The sequence below is a fragment of the Helianthus annuus genome, chromosome 17, assembly GCF_002127325.2.
Source record: "Helianthus annuus cultivar XRQ/B chromosome 17, HanXRQr2.0-SUNRISE, whole genome shotgun sequence".
Lineage (NCBI taxonomy): Eukaryota > Viridiplantae > Streptophyta > Magnoliopsida > Asterales > Asteraceae > Helianthus > Helianthus annuus.
The window spans coordinates 120,799,775-120,817,024 of record NC_035449.2 but is presented as its reverse complement, the minus strand read 5'-3'; the positions used below and the strand labels follow the sequence as shown (position 1 = coordinate 120,817,024).

At 38.1% G+C, this 17,250-nt stretch overlaps 1 protein-coding gene across 1 annotated transcript; it reads right to left on the bottom strand.

Annotated features, from left to right (window-relative positions):
• Nucleotides 1-1,396: 1,396 nt before the first annotated feature.
• LOC110924912 (tyrosine-protein phosphatase non-receptor type 23-like) lies at nt 1,397-2,971 on the bottom strand. The gene has a single exon (XM_022168886.2). It carries the CDS (start codon nt 2,969-2,971, stop codon nt 1,397-1,399), a length of 1,575 nt encoding a protein of 524 aa, XP_022024578.2.
• Nucleotides 2,972-17,250: the final 14,279 nt, after the last annotated feature.

Sequence of the window (17,250 nt, the reverse complement as noted above, 5' to 3'; positions counted from 1 at the left end):
AGCGGACTTGAACCTGTCAAATGAGCGGATCTACCAACTGACCGAATAAGCGGAACCTAGTTCAAGTTCAATTTTGTCCATTTTTACTTTGAATTTCAGTGTCAAATTTTCAAGGGTTTAACTATGATCAATTACCTACAACCTGTGAAATTTTGAGCGGATTTCGTCCGTTAAATCTCGTTCTGATGAAGAAAGAAGGTGTAGAAGTAAGAATTTTAGATGAATTCCAGCTATTCTCTGCAGAACTCCTCCTCCTGATGCTTTGATACCACTTGTAGGATCGTGATTCGACCCGAATGAGTCGTTGAGAGGCGTTCTTCTATGTTTCAGGTGCGGAATAACAAGAAACGTAGGTAGAAATAGCTTGTTCTTCACTTAATCTACTGTTTTATTGATTTGACAATGATTACAGCTCGATCTTCACACCGGCAGCACTTCGGTATGGAATTTGACAAAGTTACAAATGAGTTCGCTCATGTGGTATTTATAGTGTTGGTAGGTTCCCATATACGGACATGTACGAATAAGCGGACCAGGTAGGTTCCCATATACGGACATGTACGAATAAGCGGACCAGGTAGGTTCCCATATACGGACATGTACGAATAAGCGGACCAGGTAGGTTCCCACATACGGACATGTACGAATAAGCGGACCTACTCTCTAAAACACATATACTCTCCAGTTTTCTCGTAAAATGCGCCCTAATCTATACAATACAATGTATAACATGATCCAAGACGAAATCAACAGATGTAGTGCACCAACAGCAGTCAAGGAATTGCTTGTAGGTGCACCCTGCACATACGTTAGAATTTACAAATGGTATTAGCGGTCGTGCTATAAATATCAAAATGTATTGTAATATATCTCAAACGACTTAACATTACCATTGGGTGGATTGTTATTGCCGTTGTTGTTCAAGATATTTCCGCTTGTCTCTGCATGAGAGGCCGCATACTGGGCTATAGCCGCGGTGATTATCCCTTGGAGTTCCGCCTCGGTAGTAGGCATGCGCGGGTCGCGTCGCGTCGTGGAGGCATCTTCTAAAAGATGATCATATAGGTCAGGTCATAGTAAGTAAATAATATGCGTACGTAACAACATTCATCAATCACATAACATCACATATTATAACATAAAGTAAATAACTCAACAAAGCATGTAGTGAGAACGTTGCCATTGAGCTTTTCATTAATCACGACCACAATATTGTTCTACATGTTTAATAGTACATCATACATCCAATGATATCATAGGGTCATATCACCCTAAAAAATACAAGTCAAACTACACATATCATATACAAAAAGTATGGTCTCTCGAAAGTCTTCGTAAGCTGGCTCAATCGCGACTTTCTCACCAAAATGATCGACCTGCATCAAACCAAAAATACCTATGCTGATGGCGGAGGAGGAGGAGGAAAATGAGAGAAAAGCAAGCGACGCATGTGTAACCAGTCCTCTTCTAAGGCACAACAGACGCGCAACAAATATGCAATATGCTGCTCAGATGTCAAGAAACGAACGTCTGAATCAGGGGAAAGCGGACGTGGAGTGTGTGGTGCTGCAAAGGGGGTCTGACAGTGACAAGGCGGATGTGGAGCTCTCTCCAACTCCTGAATACGACGGCTCAGTGCGTCCTGCTGTAGCTGCAGCGACACAAGTATATCCTCCGTAGCGTACCCCACATGAAATGGGTGGTACGGATCAGATAATGGCATAATAGAGGGCGTAGTCCACAAAAATGGCTCACTCGATGGTATGAAAGATGGTGCAGCAGGTGGTACAACATGGGGAAACTGTGACAGAAATGGAAAAGATGATGATAGTACGGGTGGAACAGAAACAGGCGGCTGCCTTGATGAACCCTCTCCAGGACGAGGTGGCGGTATATCCTGGAGGAATGTGATGGGAAGATCAGTATGATGAACGTCAGTGGTGTGTGGGGGAAACAATGGAATATCATTGGGTGCAGAAACAGGTGCTACTGGAGGAGTGACAGTTAGCACAAACGGTGGGTGATCGTCATCATCCTCGATCCATCCGTTACGGGTGTCAGCATAACGAGGATCTATGTGAGCGGCGAAAGGTGCACGGTCAACCAATACCGGCACGGGATCAGGTAAAAGTACATCAACGACAGGATCATCCACCACCGGTGGAGCAACAATGGGAAGGTCAGCAATGGGTGGTGCAATGGCTGGTGCATCATCAAGAACAGGGTCATGCTCTGGTGCAGGATCAGGAGCAACAGCAGGCTCTGGGGCCATGACAGGCTCGGGGTCAACAAGGTCCATATCAAAATCAGCAGGAATGTCAAATAACGGATCAATAGGAGCCACTGGCGTCTCTAAGGGCTGGTCCATATGAATAAACTCGATGTCCTGGTCAGGATCGAAATCAGGGGGAAAAACTGGATCAAAATTGTCATCGATCTCGTGGTAAAACTCAAACTCGTGTGACGGACCAGGTGCAGCTGACATCGCCACGTCGGGGTCAGGAGAGTGATGCTGCACACCCTGGTCGTGCAGGGACGCGGATGCCACAAACTCCAACGAATCTGGGACAGGTGAACCAAGAGGAAGCTCCTCTACAGGGGCCTCAGCAATAGGAAGGATAGCATCAGCATCAATCGGAGCCCCGCCCTCATAGTCGTCCTCAGGGGGACCCTCCTTGAACAGATCAATGTCGTCATCAGACACGACATCGAGTGGCACATCCACCTCGGGGAAAGCAGCAAGCGGAACGGGAGCAGGGATCACCGCAAGAGGTAGATCCCCGGCAGGAATGCCATCAGCAGGCTGAATCTCAACTCCGATGTCTGGCAGAGCGAACGGCTGAAAATCATCGTCATCTGTACTCGTGGTGTCTGACGTATACACGTCTCCCTCTGATGGTATCTCATCGTCTGACACAACTGCCATGGGGTCTACTGTGTCTGATACTCCTGTGTTTGAAGAAGAAACCATGGTATCTGTAACACAATCACATGTATGCACATATATCAATCATGAAGTCAAATAAACATGTAAGTCACAATAAAGCAAACAAGTAATCTTCCTAGTCTCCCTAGACTACCCTCCCAGCCTCTCAGACTAAACTTCCTAGCCTCTCAGACTAACTCCCTGGTCTCTAAGACCAACCTCCCAGTCTCTAAGACTAAACCTCCCCAATCTTTAAGATTGAACCCTTCAGTCTATAAGACTGAACCTCCCTCAGCCTCTAAGACTGAACCTCCCCAGCCTCTCAGACTGAACTCCCTCAGTCTCTAAGACTGAACCATGAATTTTAAAAATGTATTTGTGCCTTTTTGTTTGTAAAAATGTTTTGTATCCTGGATCTGGACGTTTTAGTGTATGCAATGTAAAAATGTTTTCGTGAGAGCCCTAGTGATCATAGTCTAGAATCGAGAAAGAATCCTAGTTCGCTATGATTGAGGCTCTGATACCAAACTGTCACACCCTGGCTTTTGCGGAAGCATGGGTTTATTTGGTGTGACTTCTTAATACCATAGCACAATCATAACCATGCTATATGAAATAAAACACATGATAGTCATCCATACATTAAGTTTTAAAAGTTACCACAACATCATTGTTTTAAAAGTCGACACATAAGATAAGTTACAAACATGACATGAAATTAAAACGTGTTCACATGACACAACAAAAGATTTAATAAACACACGGTTTAAAACTTGTAACCCGTCCAGGCAAGTGTCACACCTCCTAAACCTAGATGAAATCATTATTCCCTACGCAGCTTGACACGATTGCATACTTCGCCAGATCCTCTAATTTCCTGAAATACATGTAGTTTGAAAAATCAACAAAAGTTGAGCGAGTTCATGTAAAAGTGAGTATGTATAAACCTTTCATGGATGAATAAAAGTCCCTGGTATGTAGCAATAAGGAAAAAGAGATCACCAATGGGTTGCAAAGCCACTGGTATGTGTGAAAAGGTGCAGGAAAACTCAAACCTAGCAAATTTGTTACCAGGCTTCGGCTGGAAGACACAGTCACCTCTATGGGCCGCCCCGGCCTCACGGGTGTGGGCTCGCTACACCCAAATAGATCTATCACTCTTGTATCCCTCAGTCCTAACAACGAGGATTAATGGCCTTAAGTGTTGTACCCACCCCTCACATAATCTAGTAGTATAAACCCTCCCTACGCTAACCATACCATGTAAGTACATGTTTGTAATAATTGTCGCATGTATTTCACCCCCGAAGTATAAAACTGAAAACAGTAAAGAGAAAAGGGGGACATGAACTCACAGAAGTGCGTATCCTGTAACGTCAATCTCAAACTCGATCCGCTGCGCGACGACCTACACGTACTAATGCCTATTAGACGAACGGGCCGTGCCTTGGCTTAGGGTTTAATGTTTTGAGTTGCGTTACTTTGATATTATACTTGTTAAAATAATATTAATTATTTTAACTTAACTTTTGTATTTAGGAAAATAGTTAGGCAACTATTTCGTATTCACACTTCTTAATTATTTTATATGTGTATTTCCTTCCCAAGGATGGGGGTATTTATACATGTACACTTTGTAGTTCCGGAAAATATATTTGAAGTCCCACTTAGAAAAATATACTTAAATTATTCGTCTAAAACATCTTAATTCCAAAATATACATATTTTTCCCAAAAATATTATATTTACATCATAGATTTTCCAAAATAATATTTTACCAAAAGTATACGTATAAGAGTATTTTTCTGAAATATTACATAAGTAACGTTTTGGCGTTTCGTATTGCAATAATACTTGTGTAATTTAAATATTTATTTCGTGAGAGTTTTGGTATTATATTGGAGTCGAAATTTTATGGTATATAGTAGTTATATTATTTTATCCTAAAAATAATATAATTAGTTCACAAAATAAACAAATAATCACACAAGGGTTTTAGTATATAAAATATATATTCTAAATATATATTTAACAAATTTTATTTACGAAAATCATCCTCCGGCACTTAGTATTTTTTAATAAAAATCATGGCGAAGTTTATTTTGAAACCCAAGTTAAAAATATATTTGTAAACACTTACTAGAAAAATATTTTCTAAGTGTTGAATTTTTAGAAAAAATTCGCCAGAGGAGTTTCCTTTGTAAATGGAGGCGTCCATGCTTACTAGCATATCATTTTCTTTTGTAAAATCATTCAATCAATTTTCAATCATCAATCATACAACCTCTATTTATCAAACTTTGTCAAAAACAAGCATAAACCATAAACTTATGAACTTGAAAAATTGATAAAAACATGTAGTAACTTATTAACACACCTAGTGAGTCTTGTTACCTTCCAAAATGTGATTAGTTCCTTTAAAACTTCATTTTTAAAGAGTTTGGTTTTTCACAACTTCTAGTCATATTTTCTAAAAATATTCCTTTGTGAAATTTTCTTATTACACAAGTGTTTCTTGATATTTCACCATTCTTTTCACTATTATCCATAAACAATATGAAGAAGATGAAGATCTAAGACACTTACTACTAGCACAAGGCTAGGGGAGTTCAAGAGTATAAAAGTGGTGGATAAAAGAATACGAGAGCGGTGCTTGAACTTCCGAACACACCAAGCTTGCTTGTATGATCTCTTGCACCTTTAGATGTATGTGGATTTCTTGGAAGATGAAGTGAGGGTGGTGGTATGGTGGTGGTTGTTGGCAGCCGAACACAAGGAAGAGGAGAGGAGAGAGAGCTTGTTTGTGTTGTTTTGAAGATAAGAATGATAATGGTCCTCAAGGTTTACTTATAAACCTCTTAATCCTTATTAACCCACGTATAATGTGTTCCATTATCCACCAACACAACCAAAAAAAATAATGAAAGAAAACAATGGGTGGCATTGTCAGCATGTTTTCTGGGTTATCCGTTTACTGTGCTAACTGTGCTTTGTGCATCAAGGTTGTCACTAATGTTTGTATGAAATAAATGAAGTGACAGAATGAAATGTGATGCATATGTATGTATGTATGTAACAGAAAACAGAAAGCAGTTTAATCACAGTTGTAATCAAGCACAGTCATTAAGCACGAATTAAATATTAATTAAGTGTACGGATACCTGTAAATGTGAGGGTTGTCACATTCTCCCCCCGTTAAGAAAATTTCGTCCCGAAATTTTAGGTTCTGCTTCTAGTTGCAGGGGTCTTGTGAAATAAATGGGGGTACTTCTCCTTCATATGATCCTCACGTTCCCACGTGAATTCTGGGCCGTGTCGTGCATTCCATCGAACTTTGACGAGCTTTTCACCTTGGGGCGCTCCTGTCCTATTCGTGAAAAAGAAAGATGGATCTTTCAGGATGTGTATCGATTACCGTGAGCTTAACAAGCTTACCATCAAGAATCGATTTCCCTTACCTAGCATTGATGATCTCTTTGATCAGCTACAGGGTGCTACTTGCTTTTCAAAGATTGATCTGCGTTCTGGGTATCATCAACTTCGAGTTCTCGAAGAAGATGTTCCCAAGACAGCTTTTCGTATGCGTTACGGTCATTATGAGTTTACTGTTATGCCTTTCGGTTTAACAAATGCTCCTGCTGTTTTCATGGACTTGATGAATAGGGTTTGCAAGCCTTACTTGGACAAGTTCATCATCGTCTTTATTGATGATATTTTGATCTATTCTAAGACTCGAGCTGATCATGAACAGCATCTTCGTCTTACCATGGAGCTCCTAAAGAAAGAACAGCTTTTCGCCAAATTCTCCAAGTGCGAATTCTGGCTTAAGGAAGTTCAATTTTTGGGGCACATCGTCAACGAACAAGGTATTCATGTAGATCCCGCCAAAATCAGTGCGATTAAGGATTGGGATGCTCCTACTGCTCCTACCGAGGTTCGTTCATTTCTTGGTCTAGCGGGTTATTACCGCCGGTTCATTGAAAATTTCTCCAAGATTGCGGTTCCTCTCACTGCTTTAACTCAGAAGAATAAATCTTTTGAGTGGGGATCCAAACAGGAAGAAGCTTTCTAGACCTTGAAACAGAAGCTTTGTGATGCACCTATTCTATCTTTGCCCGAGGGTAACGACGACTTTGTCGTGTACTGTGATGCATCCAATTTAGGCCTTGGCTGCGTTCTTATGCAAAAAAACAAAGTTATAGCCTATGCATCAAGGCAGCTGAAAGTGCACGAGAAAAACTACACGACTCATGATCTTGAGTTAGGTGCAGTAGTCTTTGCTCTAAAAATCTGGAGACACTACCTTTACGGTACAAAGTGTGTAGTGTTTACTGACCACAAGAGTCTCCAGCATATCTTCAACCAGAAAGAATTAAACATGAAGCAACGACGTTGGGTTGAACTCCTAAACGACTACGATTGCGAAATTCGCTACCATCCTGGTAAGGCGAATGTCGTGGCTGATGCATTGAGTCATAAGGAACATGTCAGGCTTCACTATGTTCAAGTTCGATCTGACATTCAATCTCGCGTAATTCAGGCTCAACATACTTGTGTTACACAAGACTTGATGGGTAAAGAGTTACCGTGTCATACTAATCCTGAGCTTAAACTGAGAGATTTTGGGATATTCTATTACATGGGCCGTTTGTGGGTCCCAAGTATAGACAATCTTCGCACCTTGCTTATGGATGAAGCTCATAAGTCTCGTTATTCTATTCATCCTGGTGCAGACAAAATGTATAAGGATCTTCGAACCCAGTATTGGTGGCCGGGTATGAAGAAAGACATTGCCTTATACGTTTCCAAATGCCTTACTTGTCTTAAGGTTAAGGCAGAACACCAACATCCCTCTGGATTATTGGAGCAACCAGAGATTCCGGTTTGGAAATGGGAAAACATTTCTATGGATCTCATTACCAAGTTACCGCGCACTAAAAAGGGTCATGACGCCATTTGGGTTGTTGTTGATCGTCTTACAAAGTCAGCACATTTCTTGCCGATCCTTGAGGATCTATCTGCTGACAAGCTTGCCAAGATTTATGTTGATGAGATTGTATCTCGACATGGTGTTCCTTTGAACATTATATCTGACAGAGATGCTCGATTCTCGTCTTGCTTTTGGAGAACCATGCAATCTGCCATGGGTACTCAACTTCATTTGAGCTCAGCGTACCATCCGCAGACAGATGGTCAATCTGATAGAACAATCCAGACACTGGAGGATATGCTTAGAGTGTGTGTGATTGATTTTGGTCGTAGTTGGGATTCGCATCTACCGTTGATCGAATTCTCCTACAACAATAGTTATCACTCTAGCATCAATATGGCTCCTTTCGAAGCTTTATACGGTCGAAAATGTCGTTCACCGGTCTGCTGGAATGAGATAGGTGAAGCTCAGCTTACAGGACCTGAACTCATTCTAGAGACTACAGGTAAGGTTAAGAAGATTCGTGAAAACCTTCAGACAGCTAGAAGCCGTCAGAAGTGTTACGCGGATCGACGACGCAAGCCCTTAGAATTTCAAGTGTGTGATCACGTCCTACTCAAGGTGTCCCCTTGGAAAGGTGTGATTAGGTTTGGAAAGAAAGGAAAACTTGCACCACGCTATGTTGGACCATTCAAGATCGTTGAAAGAGTCGGAAAAGTAGCCTACAGATTAAAGCTACCTCCTGAACTTGGAAATGTTCATCCAACATTCCACGTATCCAATCTCAGAAAGTGTTTAGCTGATGAGAACCTCCACATACCACTTGATGAAATTCGTGTTGATAACACGATGCACTTTGTTGAGAAACCTGTGGAGATAGTGGACCGTACATTTAAACAGTTGAAGGGCAAGCGGATTAAATTGGTAAAAGTTCGCTGGGAATTTAAACATGGCCCAGAGTTTACTTGGGAACGTGAAGATCAGATGAAAGCGAAATATCCACATCTATTCTCACAAGTATCCTCTAAATAAATTTTGGGACGAAATTTCCTGAAGTAGGGGAGACTGTGACATCTGTGCTTGTGATATCATTTTACAGACTCTGAACAATACAATATTAATAAAACAGTGTGTTTTGATTCCAATGTTTGTCATTTATGTTTGGTTTTGTGCCCATGTTGATTTTTGATCAATTTTGAACTCTATATCGCTTTCTTGAGAGTTATACGCAAACTGATGCGTAATAACGATCAGTACAATGCGACAAACACTCCGGAACATCATCATAAACTTAACATACCTTAAATAACCTTTACATAACTTAGAAATAAGTTTTGAAGGCTTTGGTATGGCAAAAACAAGTTTATTCGTTCTCAGGGACTATTTGCGTCAACTTGCAAAAGTCTGCCGTTTCGTAAGGCAACGTATAGTCCGGAACTTGATCATAAGTTAAACATACCATAAATAACCTAAACATGGCTTAGAAATAAGCTTTGATAGGTTCGGTGTGCGAAAACATGCTTATATGATCTTACAGGGACTAAAAGTGTCAAAAACGGTGTAAGTTTGCATTTTCGCGCATATCTTACGTTCTGGCCACATCTGGACATCCAAAATTTTTGTACACACTAAAATATTTTTATTTTAGTGATCGGCATGCAAAAATTCCACTCGTCGCTTAATTTGGTTCATTTTCACGTCCGTTTGAGTTTCGTCGTAATTTAACGAACAACGCGACCGTACGACCAAACGAGCCGACATCCGAGAGTGTTCCAAGCATATTTTGAGTCCTCTAAACTTTATTGACCTTGTAGAGCCTTGAAAATGGCTTAACAGGGGTCAAAAAGGCCTGAAATGGACTCGATTACATGCAGGGACTGAAACTGTAAATTATCAAACTGTGCTGATCTGGGAGGGTCAGGCGGGCCGCGTAAGCCCCCTCCCATATCTTACGCGGGCCGTGTCAGTGTGCCCAGTTCCAGAAATTCAGTTTCAGCAATCTGTTGCAACTTCAGGGGCTGTTTATGCATTTTTTTTGGAATGTTGAGCAAGTTTATCTCTTCCCCAAGGCTTTTAACCTGCTTGTAACAAGTGTATGACTGGGATTTATTGCTTAATGACCAAACAAACCACTTGTAATGATCCTAGTGCATCACCACAAGTATAAATAGCAAGACCAGTTCACTCATTTCCTTGCTCATTCTCATTTCTCTTCTCTATAACCTGCTTTGGAGCTCTCCTAAGCTGATTGGGACTTTGTCTTCTTTGTAGAAAAGATAGCAAGGACCCTTAGTGAGCTTCTTTCATTTCTTTTATTGCTTTGCTTTATGTTAGTGCAGAAAGTCAAACAGGTTGGCCAACAGTTTGACTTTCGGTTTTGACCATCAATTGGTCAAGTCAAAGTTCAATTGAAATTTGAAACGTGATTGTAATCACGATAGTTATAATCCTCCGTGATTATAGCCGCTGATTACCACGTTAACTAGGTGTAGTGTCGAGTCAAAGTTTCAGTCAAAATGCGTTTTAGCACGCATTTTGTCTCGGAACTACTTTAGGGTATCAAAACACTTTGTTTTGATACCAAATCAGTAGGTTAAACATGTTTTGACATGTTTAACTCGACACTATTAGTTTGTGCTTGTTTAGGGTCGTAAGTTAAGCGGTCTAAACAACCGCTTACACTTCCGTGCATTTCATGCTTTTATGACATAAACATGCTAGTTTCACCTAGTACACTTATAGTACATGCTTTCAATTGTGTTTTGCTATGTATGTCAAGCATGCTAGCACATGGATTTATTACACATTTGTTGCATATGTTTACTTAGCATATGTACACATTGTTTTACATGACATTTCTGCCATGTATGTTTACTGAACATGCTAGCACATTGTTTTACATGAACATTTCTACTAGGCATGTTTACTAAGCATTCCTAGTACATGGTTTTCACATGCTACATTGGTTATGACATTTGGTATGTTAAATCGGGACAATAATACATTCATTAACATTAGCTACGTCGCTCGGACTTATGTAATGGTACCATAGGAATTGACAACTCCCGTTTCCGACTTCCTAGGTTTATTTGGAAGTTGGGAATGACAGAATCCGACTACATAATTTAGATAAACCTTTAATTCGTTTAAGGGTTTGTCGCCACAGTCGCAAGGCTTGAATGTATGCGATTAACATTACTGCATAAATGTTTGTAATCATAAAGCATTGTTTTTCTGCAAAACATAACATTTGATTTAAACTTAGGTTTATTCAAAAACATTGTTTTGTACATTTTCTATGGGGTTGAGTAGCTTCTAGTTATTCACCATACATGGCATTTGTTACACATTGACAGTATCGCATAGTTTAAGTAGATGATTTCCTACTTGCTATGCATTTCATTAGTTATACATGATACAGTTATACACATGACATTATACATGGTTTATACATAAACATTTTGACATTTAACATGACATTTTGGTTGGTTATTGATAAGTGACTTATGTAACGGGGCTATGTGTTATATGATAAAAGCATGGTGGATACGCCGCTGGTACTTCCTATATATAAGTGCTTTTATCGTATCATACATTGTTGCGTTATCTAAATCACTTGGACAAGACATGAAACATTTTTACAAGAACATGACACTGTTTTACAAAGCATACATTTTTATACAAATTCACTTCTACTTGGTTATTCATTTAACCATGCATTTTCCTTCCATTATCATTTGATTTCCATATCGATTTTCACATGGTTTTACAAAGGAAAACATTTTTTTTTCAAGGTTCATGACTACATTTTATTAAACACTTCTTTCAAATACAAGTCATGAATCTGCATAAACAAAACCTATGTATCTCACAGGCATTTTTATGCTGACATATCTATTTTTACATGTGTTTTCAGGTGCTGATGCATGATGTGTGTGCTTCACTTAGGCGGACTCGGGCCTTAGTGACTTAAAAGACAGTTATTATGCTATTTTAGTTTGAACTTGAAGACAATGTAAACTTAAATCTTAATAATACATAACTTTAATTGCCATGGTTGTTGAAACAATAATTCTGTCGCATCACTCCCCGGCGTTTCCGCCGCAGTTTTGTTGTTTTGACGCGGCCGGGGTGTGACATTACTAGCATAGTTAAATGCTGAATTTTGTTTAAAAGTGCATAATTCTGCATTTAAAGTGTGTTTTAGGCACTTCCCGGCACTATAACTATCACCTAGTGACGCAGTTTTATGGTCCTCACTTCCCTACACTCCCTACTAGTGTAGTATTTTATCTCTGGCTCATACTTGCCTTAAAAACATTGTCTGTCTAGGTGCTGGCATTGTCAGCAAGTTTTCTGGGTTATCCGTTTACTGTGCTAACTGTGCTTTGTGCATCAAGGTTGTCACTAATGTTTGTATGAAATAAATGAAGTGATAGTATGAAATGTGATGCATATGTATGTATGTATGTAACAGAAAACAGAAAGCAGTTTAATCACAGTTGTAATCAAGCACAGTCATTAAGCACGAATTAAATATTAATTAAGTGTACGGATACCTGTAAATGTGAGGGTTGTCACAAGGGTTGTCAAAAGAGTGTTGACCATGTGCTTGTCATTGGTGTTGCTTCTAGTGCCCCCCCCCCTCTTTAACCTTCTATTCAGAGCAAGACCTTCCTTCTTTCTTCCTCCCATGTCAATTCACCTTTGGCACCCTTATTTGGGGAAGGTTGCTCTTCGGCATATGCTCCTGACTGGAAGATCACTTCCTCTTCGATTATCAACACTAGAGATGTTTCTCGGGACTTCATGCTACATGTCATTCCTCCTGCTCAGAGGTATATGAACTCAGCCTTGGAACCTCAGATTTTTGAGAATCAATATCGCATGGCTTTGTGTGACAGTTTTGGGGAAGGGGAAGGAAGACTTGGAGGGTCGTTTGGCTTCTATTCAGTCCATTGTCGCAGATCTGAAGTGTCAGGTTGTTAATGCTGAGCGGTTACTCTTGGAAAAAGAGGTATGCTCTTCATGTGCTCTTGTTAGGTTTGGGTTATGCTCCTTTAATCATTCTTGATCGTTTGGTCTGTTGTTTGCCTTATGTGTGGTTTTTGGACCTTGACAACATATGGAGTTAATGGCTAAGGATAGGGAAGCATCCTGGAGGGAGGAACGAGCTAAGTTGGTGTGGAAATAGGAGCAGCTAGAAGAAGATGTTAAGCATTATCAATGCCATTGCCTCAGATGCCTTTATGGAGTTACATGTTTTAAAAACTCTTCAGTTTTCGTGAACTCAGTGCCTTTAGAAGAAGATGTTAAGCATTATCAAGCCATTGCCTCAGATGCCTGGGAGGTAGATGAGAGTGTCAATTCTGTTTCATGATGATTTGAAGAATAAGATTGATCTTTTGGAATCAGATTTGAAACAAGGTGAATATGAGAGTGATAAAAAGGATTTTGAAATGCAAAAAACTTAAAGAACATAACAACATGCTGAGTTATGATTACAAGAAAATGAAAGAGGCATATGATGTAATGAATAGAAAAACTAATGAGTTTATTACGCTTGTTCAGAAACAACATGAAACAAATGAGGAGTTAAAAATAACTGTTAAAGATAAGCAATTAAGTATTAACAAGTTTATTGATGATATTGTTGATCTTAAACAACAACTTGAACAAGCAAAAATTCAAACTGAACGAGTAAATTCAACAGAAAAACTAATGAGTTTATTACACTCGTTTGATAACTTGTTTGATTACGTCTATTATGTGTGTTCTTTGCTGTAATAATTAGTGTTACTCAAACCGTCGTAATCATCAGTACAACCTATTTTTGTTACAAAAAAAATCAGTACAAACCTATTTCGTTACAAAAATCAGTACAAAAAAATGTAACAACATATATCAAAATGGGTCTTCTCTTCGGTAAAGATATACATAAACACCACTCGTTGTTATAATATTTATATAAACAAAAAAAGTACAACATATATCAAAATAATGTGGACAAAAAGGACGCACATACACCAATACCATATCCAAGAAGTATCCATAGTACTCATTCATTCTAATAATATATAAACAAAAAAAGTACAATCTCATATAAATGCTGCAGTATGGGGAGTCTAAATTGGACAAAAACGAAGAATATGGTTGATGTGTACAGTAAAGAAGGAAAAAGCATAACATAATAAAAAACAAAAATTGTGTACTTCTATTTTATCCCCATTGTCTCTTTGTCTTGTTTTACACATTTAAAAAAAGTTAGGTATGGATATGTTGTATACGACTAGTGTTAGTGTAAGCCTCATGATTTGATAACTATAGTACAAGCATTTATTGAATCCCCATTGTCTCTTTGTCTTGTCTTACACATTTAAAAAAAAAGATATGTATGGATAGGATGTATACGACTAGTGTTAGTCTAAGCATCATGATTTGATAACTATAGTACAAGCATTTATTGAATAATTTCTAAGCAATTCTAAACAAAAAATCATAAACTAAAAAATAACCGTGGAAAAGTAATATTCTGATGGGCCATAATCTGATGATAATTGAAAAAAATATATATGTATATATACTTTTAGGGCCTAAACTTTTATAAGCACTTTTATATTCACCAATCCCCAACCCCCCCCCCAACCCAACCTATGATGTGATAATAAAAAATAAAATACATATATATATATATATGTGTATATATATATATAGGTAGAGGATCCTGTAAAAAAGGCCTAAAGTGTGAGAAGTGTAAGAAAGAATCTCAGCCATTAGATTTTTTGATCTAATGGTTGAGATCAATAAGGACCAAATTGTAAAATATTTTCATTAATTTGGACTGATTTGAAATATCTAGGGGCAACATAGTCTTTTAAACCCACTAGAAATTAGGTAATGCATATGTAACTTCCCCCCGTCTTTTTTAAACGTCAATAACTTTTTATACATAACTTTTTAAAAAAAAAAATTACACCATAATAACGAGCGTTTTTTTAATCTTTAATATGAGTACCATATTGCTATATTTATATGGAGAAAAAAATATGGTTCGAGATGTTTAGTCAATGAATGGTGTTATATACTTGCTGAATGGTGTTATATACTTACTGAATGGTGTTATATACTTGCTGAATGGTGTTATATACTTGCTAAATGGTGTTATATATTTACCGAATGGTGTTATATACTTGCTGAATGTTGAATGGTGTTATATACTTGATGAATGTTGAATGGTGTTATATACTTGCTGAATGGTGTTATATACTTGCTGAATGGTGTTGTATACTTGCTGAATGGTGTTATATATTTACTGAATGGTGTTATATATACTTGCTGAATGTTGAATGGTATTATATACTTGCTAAATGGTGTTATATACTTGCTGAATGGTGTTATATACTTGCTGAATGGTGTTATATATTTACTGAATGGTGTTATATACTTGCTGAATGTTGAATGGTATTATATACTTGCTAAATGGTGTTATATACTTGCTGAATGGTGTTATATAATTGCTAAATGGTGTTATATACTTCCTATAATTAAGGTGGCAGTTATGGGAAGTTTTTAATTAATTGAATTAATGATAAAATTACTTGTTTACCCTTTTCAATTAATTTAGATCTAATGGCTGAGATTCTTTCTTACCTTTCTCACACTTTTGGTCTTTTTTACAATAACCTTACCCTATATATATATATATATGCATGTTTGGGTAAAAAAAGGAGGGAAGAATCAAAAGTTCAAAACTTTAATATGAATGACAGCAATTGTAAAGAGACTTGTTACATCAAGTGTAAATACATGTTAAGAAATGACAGCCTTGAAAAAAAAATGTACTTGTTCAAATACATGCAAACGTACAAAAAATAGGTGGGGTTTTGGCGGGAAAATACAAAGTGAGTGAAAAAACTAAATATATAAGTTACATTTATAAACGAAGTAAAAATGAAGGCCCTAGTATGATTTACATTTGCCCAAACCTGGAAATTATGTAACTTCTTTCATATGTGTAATATAATTATGTTACATTTGCCCAATACAGCGAATTCAACATGTAACACCTCATGATTTCCTTACTTGCATATATATAATATAATTCTGTTACATGCTTTTGAACAAAAAGAAAGAATAAAAAAATACTTATCTTCTATGTTGGTTAGTGTATTACATTTAATGTTGATGTAAACTGATGTAAACAATCTAATTAAATTATCTACCTAACATCATTTGTTTGTCTATAAATTAAGGTCAAATGTAAACATTTGTTTCATCACTTGTTCACCATAAAAAAGTGAAAAAAAAAACAACCTTATTATGTCTAGTCCATCATCACCATCTGACTCAAAATGGGTTACCAAACGATTGCGGAGAACTCTTTAATTCGAACTCCAAACTCCGAGATCGGATGGCAACCCAGAGTGTACTCAAATCACAATCACCCCTTCTCTTCCGTCAATGTCACACCCTGACTTTTGCGGAAGCGTATGATGTGTGACTGGTTTAATATCATTTCATTCAATCATAATAAACACCTAAATGATCAAAACGATGTTCATCCATTCATAAAATTTAAAGTATTACAAACACCGGGTATTTAAGTTTTAAAACACAACCTTCGACTAAGTCACAAACCAACAAAAGTGGATGACATCTAAACTTGAAATCTAGTTCTAGAAACAACACCCGCGCCCAAGATCCATCCTGTTTACCTGAAATACATGTAATTTTGGAAAAACATCAACAAAAATTGAGCGAGTTCATGCGTTTTGTATGAGTACTGAAAACCTTGTCAACCTTTTAGAAACTCCTCTGAAAACAGGTATGAAAAGCATTTATGAACAAATCAAATTAAAGTTTTGCAAGGATATTAAAACATGTGAAGACATAGGGAGCACTCGAAATGAGTAGACTTATACCCTCGTCGATTCCCTCGACTATGTCGAATTCTCCCTTCGACTATGTCAATTCACCTTGACTCCGTCAATTCACCTTGACCACGTCAATTCACCTTGACCATGTCAATTCACCTTGGCCATTGTCGATTTACCTCGACTGGGACACCGAAGCACTCAAGTGGTCACATAAGTGCCATGAGTGGGGTTCGGCCGTACCCGTTAGATCTAACCTTCGTCCCTAGTTAAGAATTAATGGCATTTCAAATTCAATCTATGCTCATATGATCTAATTAACTCATTTCATACCGTTTAAACATTCGTAACATGTATTCCACCCCCGTGAGTTATAAACCAAAAACAGTTAAGAGAAAAGGGGGATATGAACTCACAAGTTTGCGTTCTTCAATCCGACGTAACTCAAGCTGCTACTAATGTGCACGACTACCTACAACGTACTACGGTTTATTACACGAGCGGGTCGTGCCTTGACTTAG

Coding starts and splice junctions, on each gene's coding strand:
- LOC110924912 (XM_022168886.2), bottom strand. CDS start 2,971: ATGGTTTCTTCTTCAAACACAGGAGTATCAGACACAGTAGACCCCATG.